The 14166-nt window shown below is 35.4% G+C and overlaps 1 protein-coding gene across 2 annotated transcripts in view; it reads left to right on the forward strand.

The window, feature by feature from the left end:
- Positions 1 to 14166, forward strand: part of LOC117329114 (glutamate receptor 2-like) — a 74096-nt gene that overhangs the window by 17090 nt on the left and 42840 nt on the right. For both annotated transcript variants that reach the window (XM_033886851.1, XM_033886850.1), the window contains exon 2: positions 3532 to 3675. In XM_033886851.1, the coding sequence (XP_033742742.1) occupies positions 3532 to 3675 (144 nt within the window). The remainder of the gene's footprint in view (positions 1 to 3531; positions 3676 to 14166) is intronic.

Raw genomic sequence — 14166 nt, forward strand, 5'->3', positions numbered from 1 at the left:
TGTAACCTCTACATATGAACTTATTTTAATCACTCTTTTTGGCCCGAATCGAAGTGCTCGAGAGGTCTTACTGTGGGAGGTAACCAGTGAAAACCAACGTAGTCGGGCAGATGACCCCACAGCTTTTAACGTTCGACCGGGGAATCGAGCCCCGGCCCCGCGTACGAGCGTGCGTGCTTGCGTGCGTGTGCGTGTGCGTATGCGTTTGTGTGTACTCCTCTGGAACACCGGGTCCTATTTTACTTTGATAGACTTTCAATGTAAAGCTATACTTTTGTTCGTATTTCACCTCTTTTTTCGATTTTGATTTTCTATGAAGGTTTCGTTTTAATATCTGTATTCTCTGTTATGTATGGTCACCTCTGATTTGGGTTCGTCAGCATTGTTTAAGAAACCTATTGTTGAGTGGGGCTGACAGAGTAGTACATGATATTAGATTCATTTATTCATATATATTTATTTAAGTTTGTTAGACTTATTAAGTTCATCAGTACTATATTACATAATATGTGCTATTTCAGGTTGGGTGTGAATGTTGATGCTTATTTCAATTACCTACTTAGTGCACACGTACACGCATTGTAACGTCAGATTGTAAGTTCAGGTAGGATTTTTTTATTAAAGTATGTACCCATAACACTTACCATTTGAACTTTTCGTACGGAATACATTGAACACCAAATTGTTTTATCATGGCGTTAGTTGAAATGTAGCCATAATCAATACAAAACCGCATATATAAATAATCATAAACACACCTCTTATGTCAACCTGTTACATAAATGTTTTTGTCATCGATCCAGCTAACGTCAAAATAATGTAAATTTGTAGAAGTGTTGAGTGTTATAACACCCGTACTCACGAACATTTTTGTAAATACCAACATGCCTGTACGCGAACTTCAATAGAGGAGTTTTGTAGCGGTTAATGCGTAAGATATTATATATTTTGTGACAATATTGTCTGGCTCTGTCTATTGTTGTGTAATGTACCAAAGCGCAGTGTTAAGTGGAATGGATTGTAACTGACCAATAAGTGCCATATATAGACAACCGATCGTTTTGCGATGAAGGCGATAAAACCCATTCACGGCTGTCAGTTTTTATAACTGTACCATAACGCCGTTTAACGTCAAACTGACTTTAAATAAATAACGTGTACCATGTACATAATATAACAACCAGGCTTGCTCGTTTTGTCACATATCATCAATCAAGACTGAGGAATGTTTTTTTCCGTCAGAGGTAGCAAAGGCGATGAAACCCATTATGCCTAAGAAAAAAACTGATTATCAGTCATGTTAATTGGGTAATTAGGTATCTGAGAACGAATAAAATGACGAAATAGTACTTATCATTGAATCTGTCATTGAACTGTCCTTGTTCTTGATGTAAATCTATACTTTTTATTTTGCTGCCCCTGTTTTATTGATTTTGGTTTAGAATTTATTGACGGTACTTTTTTTTGTCAGTGCACTCGTCATTGACGAATCATCTTATTAGAATTAGACTCATTTTCATGAAATGCTGGCATGTTCCAAAATGGCGTCCACCTGAAACACCGAAATGAAGTAGCCTCATGAATTCTAAAGTATTGTAACATATTTGAATTTTCCAAATTACCAATTCCAATTTCATCAAGATCGGTTTTTCCGGATATTTTCAAGAACTCCGGTATACAATTTTGACATTGATATGAGCATCCCCCGTGGCTATGTTACAGTTTAGGACTGGCCGTATATTAGGAAACTTGCCTCTAGGCGATAGCTTCGTGTATTTTTTTTTTTCAAATTTCACTTGAATGTAATCACCACAAAGGTATGCATCTAATGGGCATGCTTGGATTCCAGGAGTCATTAGCGGAGGCAAACTCAATTTGGAATGCCGTTAGTTCGGATGTATCAAGCAAAATATACGACACCTTGTTGATACTCTGTTACTGCTATAACGACATTTTGCAAGGATATTCCCCACTACTGGAAAGGCAAGACTAAATTGGGTGTCAATTATTGAAACGTTATCAGTAAATGTATAGCTTTTAATTACAAAATTACGAAATCTCACATTTTACTTATTAATTCTAAACAGCAACACCGCCGTAGATTAATTTTGCACTAAAATCATGTGATTTCCAATCTGGCAAAAGAAGTAATTGTGTTCATAAATCTTTGTTTTTTTTTCGGTCTGTAACCGGTTGATATTGCTCAGTGTGGGAAATCACACGTTTTAACTGTATTGATGTTAACATGCTCAGTATGTAAATAGTACATGTTATTGTTTAGTTGACACTTTCAAGGTCACTTCTTATTGGATTTTTCATTACATACCTAACTGTATATCAATAACTCAACGCGGCTGTCGGATTTATAACGAATCTGTAGCAGTTTTATGTTTAGAATTGACCTTGGAAGTCTTCCAAATTCTGCAATCTTTCATTTTGTCGGAAAAGGAGGATTGGCTCGAAAATGATTGCATCACAATATGACGACCATTAAATATCACAAACCTATTATAGGAAGATAAATGGGAGGAATTGAATAATCTTTTCAGCATAAGGCAATTTAATCCAATCACATATAAGTAATGAAAACAAAATGACATAGCCATGCTATCATTTGGAAACCTATTTTGCATCTTTGCAGTGGCAGGCAGAGAATATGTCTTATTGTATCTAGTGCATAGAATACTTTCCTACTTCCGGGAACACAATTGTATTCCATTCGCATAGAAGCAATATACAATAGTCATTTACAAACATATCATACATATATTCATTTTCCGAACAACTAACGAGATTAATTTCACATGTTACAGATTTTCAATTGAAATAAATCGTTAACCACGATTTAAGTCTGTTTCACGTTGTCGTATGCGATTGTTTACTAACATCATTTACTGTTATGGACTCGATGGCTAAGTCTTTGTCCAGGACGCCATTCATTGAAAGACCATCATGCTTCAGCATTTATGTCGTTGTTCTATGTCAAATTGTGTCATCGTATATCGAAAATGAACTCTTACATGTTGCATTTTCATGTTATGTTTTGACTCCGAGTTTACATAGTGGTCCTGTGTATTGACTCTGAGTTTACATTGTAGCCTTGTGTTCTGACTCTGAGTTTACATTGTAGCCTTGTGTTTTGACTCCGAGTTTACATTGTAGCCTTGTGTATTTACTCTGAGTTTACATTGTAGCCTTGAGTTTTGACTCCGAGTTTACATTGTAGCCTTGTGTTTTGACTCCGAGTTTACATAGTGGTCCTGTGTATTGACTCTGAGTTTACATTGTAGCCTTGTGTTTTGACTCTAAGATTAAATTGTGGTCATGTGTATTGACTCTGAGTTTAGATTTTGGACTTGTGTTTTGACTCTGAGTTTACATTGTGGACATGTGTATTGACTCTCAGTTTAGACTGTTGACTGGTGTTTTGCCTCGGAGTTGGCATTGTTGTCCTGCACGTTGACTCCTTAGCTCACAATTAATCTTTTTAATAATGCATTCCTTCTTTAATAAATTGGATTTCAATTACAGGGGTTGTACCAGCACGTGACGTATTGCCCTCGTGGATAGACATCGTGAATACCTCGCTTCTCCACCAAAACATGTCCGTCCCCATTGCTGTCCTAGACCTCACCATAGCCGACCACAGGTCACAGTACGACAAAATGCTCAAAGGTAAGTAAACTTTTCCATTGAAATGAATATATCCGCAGTGAAAATGAACTCAAGAACATAAAGAGATAGCATTTATTTTATTTGGCGTATACAATGTGATCCATATGGTATCTGATATCACACAACTATAAAAATATGTATTTATTCGATAATGACTCTATTATCCTTCTTAATGAGAGCGAGACTTTTTTGTCAAGGCTTCGATGAATGATTTTGTCATTTACGTTCGTATAGTGCCGTCATGCTGAAATGCATGACAGCCCTCACTCTACTCACATTATAATGACAATGGGTGAAATAGTTCATACAGCCAACTTTGGTCCTGAAGGAATCATCCTACTTATCCCGGCTAGTGATCAGTCCCATAGCCTACCTGACAGGAGAAATAAAGAGACTTAGTGAAACAGTGACAAAGTAGACATTTGAAAGAAGATTGTACCGCAATACTAGCGATGGCTATATCACTTCCGTTGACTCCTGCAATAGTGACGGCAGGTACAATTATAACACCCTGTCCGTAGGGCATGTTCTAGAAACGCCATTACAAATGCTTCAAAAACACTTTTATCTTGTACTCATCATCGCACTTTTTCAACTTTTCCGCGAAAGAATTTGCAAACATGAATAAATTACATAGTCCCTTTTTTTCAACAAAAGCTTATAATATAAAAATAACTGTTATGTTGGAAGCCCCTTTAAGCCTATTCTAGAATTTGAATACCTAACGTTTGTATAACCTGGCATTCCTTGGCGACGTATACACGTAATCTGTTTGACTTAAGTGGGCGTCCTCGGGCGACTAGCACGGCGATCACGCCTGGACATTGACGCCGAGACCATTAAAACACCCTACAAATAGGATCACAGTCTTGTTAATGCTGAAGGCAATTGTAACCCAACACTGCCAACCGAGGTTTCCAGATTGTATAGTTCGTCAAGATGCCGGTTCTGAATTAGAAGGTTAATGATCTTAAGTGAGAGTTAACTACTTGTGCATACCTAGCCTTATAACACTCCAATCCTACACGCAAATGTCTCGAGATTATGATAGGCAATTTGCACCAGAAAGTGGTTTTGATGATTATATTATTTACGGCTTTAAAAACTATGAAGTATTATTACTCTATAAAGTTCCCTTTTCAGTGGATTTCTGAGGACAATTAATTTAATACTCTGAAATATGAATTAAGAACAGTCCATTTCCAATAATGAATATAGGAATGTGACATGCATCTGTTCCACCTTTCCAAAGACTTGTCAGTTTCATCAGACACTGTGCCTCAGTGATGATAGAAGCCAAAAAATATATATTACCAAGAATTAATATCAGACTGTTTACAAAGAAATTTGAATGTAACAAAACAAAACATGAATGCATGACTAGAAATAGGGCAAATCAAAGAATTTGGTGTTGTGTTTATAGGTAAAGGCGTGTACTGTGTAGTGTATCATACATACATGATGAGTCCTACGCATAAGTTTTATTTTTAAAAAAGAAAGCACCTATTTGTAAACAAACTCTTACTTGTTTTTACCCCACCCTACCTCAACAACAAGAACCGATACATAAATAAAAAGATATATAAATAAATAAATAAATAAAAATGCAATAATAGAGGAAAGATGAGCAATACTTCTAAACAGAATATGTCGAAGTAAAATAATCACACAAAATACATTGAACATTCCTAAACATCTATATATGTAAACATATTTCCGAAACACTTACATATGTAAACATACATCCTAAAAACTTACATATGTAAACATATATCCTAAACACTTACATATGTTATGTAAACATATATCCTAAACACTTACATATGTTATGTAAACATATATCCTAAACACTTACACATGTTACGTAAACATATATCCTTAACACTTACATATGTTATGTAAACATATATCCTTAACACTTGCATATGTTATGTAAACATATACCCTTAACACTTACATATGTAAACATATATCCTAAACAACTACATATGTAAACATTTATCCTAAACAGCTACATATGTAAACATATATCCTAAACAACTACATATGTAAACATTTATCCTAAACAACTACATATGTAAACATATATCCTAAATAATGTCATAATAGGCATTTATCCTAAAAACTTAAATATGTAAACATATATCCTAAATAAGCACGTATCCTACACATTCACATATGTAATAATATATCTGAAGCACATATATATATGTATGTAAGCATACATTGATAGAACAACACACGTCAATACTTCGGTATCACCTTTCGGACAGTTCGTGATAAGGTCACAGGTATATATATTTTTTATACTTTGGATGGCAATAGCTGTTCCATCCTTGCATTACATTACATTACATTATGACTTATTCATTTAAATGGCATAAGATTAGTGTTGTCGATATACATAGTTCACTGGTAATGTAATAAGATTAGTTTTGTCGATATACAAAGCTCACTGGTAATGGAATAAGATTAGTTTTGTCGATATACAAAGCTCACTGGTAATATAATAAGATTAGCGTTGTCGATATACAAAGCTCACTTGGAATAGAATAAGATTAGTTTTGTCGATATACAAAGCTCACTGGTAATAGAATAAGATTAGTGTTGTCAATATACAAAGCTTACTGGTAATAGAATAAGATTAGTGTTGTCAATATACAAAGCTCATTGGTAATGGAATAAGATTAGTGTTGTCAATATACAAAGCTCACTGGTAATATAATAAGATTAGTATTGTCGATATACAAAGCTCACTGGTAATAGAATAAGATTAGCGTTGTCGATATACAAAGCTCACAGGTAATGGTATAAGATTAGTGTTGTCGATATACAAAGCTCACTGGTAATAGAATAAGTTTAGTGTTGTCAATATACAAGTTCACTGCTAATTGAACACGATTAGCGTTGTCAATATACAAAGCTCACTGGTAATAGAATCAGATTAGTGTTGTCGATTTACAAAGCTCACTGGTAATAGAATAAGCTAAGTGTTGTCGATATACAAAGCTCACTGGTAATAGAATAAGATTAGCGTTGTCAATATACAAAGCTCACAGGTAATGGAATAAGATTAGTGATGTCGATATACAAAGCTCCTACCATATACATGTAATACCGAACGTGTGAATGACCAATACATATATCAAGACAAGCATTAATAATCTGACGGCGTTATACTTGAATAAAATGATATAGACTATTAGAGATTTGGAAAGAACGCTTATAAAATCAATGTTTTATTGTATTGTACTCTCTCCTGACTGTGACTACACTCCTGACGCATTCATGTGTAAATTAAAGAAAACATACTGCTGGATTAATAGGACAGTTTTTATTCCTGATCTGTACGTGTCAGTTGTTGATTTCAAAACCTCAATTTCAGTGTGGTGCATGTTTTGCAATTTGTAGTCTAGTGAAGATGTGTTAGCTGAAAGTGTTATTTTTAATCAAAGCTCATTGGCAACATGCCTCGTGAGACTAGAAACTAATACAAAACGTTGCAAACGCTAAATCTTAAAGCTTGATATGCATAGTCTTAACCAGTCATTTGCACAAGTCACACCTGGCCTAATTTTGAAACGCAATCAAACATCAGCATCATCAACTAACTATAAAACACCATGTTGAAAACAGATAAAATCGTTGTCACCGCCTGTAAGCTGGCACCATCGTATGGGAGAAGAGTCACAGGCTCTGCTTCTGATACACTAAAACAGTTTACACTTCCGTTCTCAATTGCATCTATCGTAAACAATTCCCAGACGAATTTATCCTTTTCCGAAAACGTCGAGGTTGTTCATAATGTAAACGTTGACAACAGTTATAGTGACTTTTCCTCGACGTTAGAATCCTGTACGAATGAACGCGTGGCAGGCAATGTTGTTTCCTTTTGAGATTGGGATATAGCCTCCGGGGAGCTCTACTTGCCTGGATTCGTGGTGGACCGGGTTTATTTGATTTCAATGAGCCGTTTTCTGTGTAGCGTTGTTTTTAAAACTGCCGTGTCTCCCATTTTCATTCTCTGTTTTTGTCTTTTATTGGATACGAACTGCTATTTATACCGCCCTCATACATTTCGTTCGTGTTTATAACGGTTCTGTTTTTGACACCAGTATAACATTTCTCTTATTTGCTGCAAACTTTACAAAACAGTTTTGTGTACATAAACATTAACTTGATAGTCACATGTATACACTCGAGGTTGTTTTGTTTTGTAATAACTTTAAAATGTTCATTTCGTGTGACTTTATCATATTGTGCTTTTACCAAGTCATCAGAGATAAGACCTGCCATATCATTTTGTCATTTGATCGGGTGTTTAAGCTTTTCGTCGCCACAACCAGCAGTATCCGACTTATTGCGCCGCCTTACTGCAAAAGGCAATATGAGTAGGAGGCATAATCTCCTGATTATCGTTCTACGTAGAGTGATATCCAATGTCTTTTTTATCTAATCATCTAATATGTTTTTCATTTCTACTTACATTATAAACCTATCATGCCGAGTCTTCTCTCTGTTATGACTAAGATGGAATATGTTTGCTAAACTGTTCTCTATACATAGTGTGTCACAGGATTTTTAAAGATTACAGGATAGATTATTTGGAGGGAACATACGTTCACAATGAATAGTTCACTTTGCATATTTAATCTTTAAAATGATTTGACGGCGAAATAGATTTTAGAGAAATTTGGATGGAATATAATAAGCAGTTGTAATAAAGTCATGTCTTCAAATTGTTGTAATTGTCATCTGCACTATGCTTCACCACTGCAATGTTATTAGGGTATTTTAGTGGACGTATCGTTGCTTATGTTATAAAATAAGTATGCGCGATATAGAAAAATACTATAAAGGGACGTCTCGCTGTTCCCCTCCAAGTCTCTGAGAATGTGACTTAACAAGGAATTGAACATTATTTCTGTGACGAGTGTCGTCGAGGAAGGAGAAGACGCTTACCTGCTTGAAACACCTGGTCTTATTCTCATTTTAATGATTTCGATGGAATTTGTACTTGTTTATATATCTGTTGGTATTTTGTCCTCATTTTATCAATTTAGAGTTGGAATCACGGTTTCGTCATTATGTTGGTACATGCATTTATTGTTTTCATTTCTGTCTAGATTGAGGGTTCGGAGAGTACAGACACTTAAAATCTTTATAAAAGATATTTTAATTTCTGCATCGCAAATGTTCTTGACTGCCATTTTGATCCATATGTAAACACAGATTATGCTTGACGTGACGTCACACTAATGTTTATGCGCAGCACGTGTCACTGTTGAGAATCGAAGGCTAGACATGTTCGTATCGACATAGCTAACACCATGTTCCTGGTCTTTGTTTACTTATTCCACACCAATCGGAATAATATGAAAGCTAGCAAATTGCTAAGATCATATTAATTGCTCTACGAGATTCAAGTATCTAATAACAACGCTATAAATCGGCCTTAAATCAGTTAAGAGCTTTCGCCAAAAAGCATGGACGTATTCGCCAATCATCCTTAACAAAGCATTAGCCCCTTAGGATTCCTTAGAAGTTTGAATTTACTACTTTAATATTCCATAGTGTATTCAACGCCTTTGTCGCAGTGTTGCATATACATATGATATGTATCCCCTTCATAAATTCTACTTCTATGGAATTGGTAAGAATCCCCTTAATTTGTTTCCCATGGAAAACTTAGTGTTATTGTTACATACATGTATGACGGTTTCCTGCAAATTGTAATCATTACAAGATTATTTGTTGACACAAACCTGACAGTCTGTTCGAGGCCAATGTTACACTAGGTCAGCATAATAGATTCAAAACGATGATTTCATCAAAGGTTTAATTAATCGTCATTCAACTCAAATGTAATTTCCATCAGTGATTGAAAATGAGACTTTTAAAATGTTATTCTTACATGTACAAGATTGCAAGGCATCCTTGTGTAAACAGATATGATGGTGTTTCTAAGATTATGACTTTAAGGGAAATAGTTTTTTAAAGATAAAAAATTATATTAAAATCAAATACCTGTTTTCAGACTGAAAAAAAAATCTGAAATTGCCAAAATAGATAATCAAAGCGATTAATTTTCTGTAACTGTATCACCTATTGTACACAGGATAGCATAACATGAGATACGCACTTTCTTTTTATATATTGATATCCACTCGCCAGTTTAAACGTTCATATGGCAACAGTGTAAATCAGCAAAAGAAATGTGCTACTAAAAGACAATGGCATATAGAAGCCATACTGTAATGTAGTCACACAAGCACGTGACACCATGTACGGTCCAATTACTATAACAGTCCGGGGAAAGAAAACTGTAAATATGATAGAAAAGGAATAATCAAAAATATTAAATTAAATTGTATTGAAAAGAGGTCAGTGGATCAATGTTCTGCGTCTGGTATCCCAATTAGAGCACAGGGAATGAAAAGTCCTATTTCCTTGAACGTAATATCAGTCGCCTCTCATGGTAGACTATGATAGTGTGCTCTATTCTCGCCTTAATCAAATGGTGGGCTGGCACAGTGGTAACGGAAACAGACATGCTATTCACTAGGCCGGGGTTCGACTCCCCGATCGGACGTGAAAAGGTATGATTTCCACTGCCGTATTTGGCCCCTTTTAAACGAAAGACAGCAGATCTTCGAGACGTTCTTTATGCATAGAAACATTGATTGTCAACATAAAAAAATATATTACATCATTTCGCTGATGTAGTATTCAAGTGACAACATGTTAAATCAGTAAGTTATTACCACGATGGATTTTTATCGCCTCTAATTAGATGTTAGACGTATAAAGTTCACTCACTTCAACTCTACCTACTACTTCTAGGTAATAAAGACGTGTAATTTGTGGAGAGCTGTTAATGTTATAATCCCGACATATCAAAAGTAACATTTGACATACTCTTTTTCTATACGTAAGGTACATATTGCCAGTCTATCTTCCCACACAATCCTGGGCTTCACCACTAGGTTGAGAGACCGTCAACGAATCATAGTATACATATAAATTAAGTATGTCTGTTGTTTCAGTGAGTAGAAACACCGTTTACCATTTCGTAAAACACTACTGTAAAGACAAATCTCCGGTGCATACCTCGCGTGGTTAATGACATGACGAAAATCAACCGTCAACATGCAGAACTCGAGTCCCTTAGGTGCGTCTGGACAACGTTTTATGACCCTTTAACGGTAAGCGGAAATAGTGTCTGGGACTCGGGCCAAAACATTCATTAACCCTTTCGACGCAGGATGAAAAACTTTCAGATTTGTTTTTACATTTAGTGTTTTGTTTAATAAAAATAAATGTGATCGTTTTGGCCCATTATGATAATTAATTACTTCAGACATGTTGCATACCGTGTGATTCGTACCATTTGTACTGAGTACAAGATATACGCTTCAAACCTACAATGCGATTAGTTTTCGTTTTACAATGCCACGGATGTAGAAGCAATTCCTGAATTATTCCCTCATATATTAACACGTATAATTTATACAATTCCATCGTAAAAGAAGATTTCTCGTCTCGCCTTTTACAGAACGTCCATTAGTATGACGATTGAAGCATCACCATGCCGCCATCTTGGATCAAAGTTGTTCATTTCTGCTGATTTGTTTTAAGATCAAAATATTCCTGCTGCGTTGAATATTATTTTCCATATTTCGGTTTTGCTTAACGTAGTTTTTTTAAACTGGACTGAATATATTAACACTATGATCTTCGAACCATGAATATCCATGTAAAATACACAACTATGCTTTGTGGTGGTACAGTATAAGTAACATGTGACAGCCGTATTTAAGTTGTTCGAATCGACATACTTGTGTGCACTTCGTATTCACGATTGATGCTCTGATGGTGACTGTTAGTGACGGCACTAAATGACATTGACCAATCCTGCGTCTCAATTAAATACCAACAGTTGTGATACCCTAAACTATGATTGTAATTCCGTTCTAATTTCCATAAAACTGATGAAAGTCATGATTTGCAAAGACGCCTACAAGTCTCAGAAAATCTGTAGTTTTCTTGTTAAAGCGTAATTGTTGAATTGGGATAACTCCCCTTGGTGTAAACACGATATACCGTCACTGATTATAAAACTCATACCCTAGATAAAGTTTTACTCTTAACATAGTGCACGATGCTGTTCTTAATACTATGATTTCTCAGCAAACGGTATTCAAAATCTCAATTTTAAGTGGAATCGTTTTCCGCGCCAGCACACTTAACAATGACGTGTTCGGCTAAATCTTCTTATTTGTCAAGATAGGAACCAGTCAACTACATAAATGCTTTGGTTATGTATTATATATAGAAAGCCAAAATGTACATGGATTGCATAACAGAAGCCGATTATAGCTCAAAACGATGTCTTTGCATTATATAAATATAGTGAAAGCAATCTGGTGTACTGAGGCTGTTTGGTTTCCGTAGGGGAAAGCGACATCTAGTGAAAGCATGAAAACGACAGGTTTTGTGATGAGTCTGCGTCTCTTGTGTGCTTGATTGACTCGTGATTTCACTGACGCAATTTCAAGAGCTGGCAGAGAAAGTGTTATGTTCAGAGCGCCACGGTCTACAATTTTACGATTCCACATAGCAAACGTAACGAATAAAACTAAATTGAACCTATTTGGGATTTCAAAATGTCTGCACACAATAACCAATATAAAGTTAAGACGAAAATGAAACACATCAACCACACATAATACATTGACAGGTTTCCCCGAACGATGCGAACCTGTTTCCGAAATTATTCCCCGGTAGAGTTTAATTCCAAGAATCGATACCTCATTTCACCTCCCTCAGTTTCGCGGTGGATACGTGGAATTGTCCTTGGCGTTGACCTAAAGAAAGTTGTACTGTCTCTCCTGTTTCCGAAATGATCCAGTGAGGTTTGGCACTAGACGCGCGTGACATTAAAGGATCGGTACGACGTAATTAAGGGTCATCTAAAGAAAATCCAATGATATCTGTAATAATTTAAAAGCCTATAAATCCCAGCTATGGTGCAATTTGACAGACGTAGCTTCATCACTTGTTAGTAATTATTGAATGTATCATGGCTAACCATGACCTTAACTGTTGGCATATAATGTATTAAGCTGTTTATAGATTTCAATAAAACATGCAAAAAGTGCATGTTTTAGAGGGACACAATTAGCTCATCTGCATGTTATACTCAACAAGTGATGGGTCAGATTGTATCGACCACCCACCCCACATATCCTTCCATTTGAAAGCTTATTCAAAGAACAATTCTAATTCATTTTAACATTGTTGACATAATAGACCTTCACTAAATTGTTTTCACAGGATAGACTATAAAACTCTAAGAAATATGACTTGCTCATATAATAATGTGCTTCGTCACATGGTTTGAGACTTAACCCCTTGGATGGTGAACTCTATTTACAGATTATACTCAATGAATGTAAATACAGAAACGTAATTTATTTCCTCACCTGTTGTAGTAAAAGTTAAAGACAATCCTTAATCTTACTAAAATTCTGTAATACCATGACAGAATTTCAACTCACATTTAGATCTAGTCGATCTCTTGAAGTTTGCACGGTGTGAAAATACTATAATCTTACAGAAACGTAATCGCGTTCTCTTTCTTGGACAACAAGCCATCCAGATCCATATTAGAGGGCTGGTTGTTGTTTAACGTCCAATCAACAGCTATGGCCACTAAATGATGGCAACCACTAGTCATATTAACAAGCACAGAATCCGTCAAACTACGTATCACTCAAGGAAATAGATAACGATCGAGCGAGAACATGATTTGCATTAATCTCTATTTCTCGAAATTCTTTAATTTTAAGTTTGTCAGCAGTCAACATCTATCTCGCAAATCGCGCTGTCTGGAAAAAATCTTGAATTTCAAACGATTGAACAACGTTTAGAAAGCACGGATGAAAAATTGTTACTATAATGTATCTAAGAAGGGAAAATGTGATAGAGACTTTGTCATCAGGCCATTTTTATTGCATGATGTAAATAATCTGTTGTCCATAAGGGTATATTCTCTTCACAATGGCAATAATTCACTTTGTTTTTTTTTAGACAAAATTCAAATCGAAAGGTGATATTTTATGACTTTACACGATGTTCGTTAGCTTCGTTGACATGCAGATAGTCAGAAGGGGCATACACCAGCAAACGTTATAGAGATGTTGTCAATCAAAACAGCAATAAAAATGTCCAGAATCAATAAGCGTGTTTTAATTATTTATAGTTTGACCTTACGATGAACTAATAAATCCGCGGCAAAGATTTTATCTTGAAACGACCCGTATTTTATACACAGTATTATTGCAAACAAATACGTCCATATATCTGTTATCGGACAATTAAACATTAAATACTGGTAAGTCAGTTGAATATGACATTCTTCTTTAACAAAACACCTCTTTATTGGATTAGGTGATTTGTCAAAGATATCTTTCAGGAAACTCTATAACC

Source organism: Pecten maximus, chromosome 6, assembly GCF_902652985.1.
Source record: "Pecten maximus chromosome 6, xPecMax1.1, whole genome shotgun sequence".
Classification (NCBI taxonomy): domain Eukaryota; kingdom Metazoa; phylum Mollusca; class Bivalvia; order Pectinida; family Pectinidae; genus Pecten; species Pecten maximus.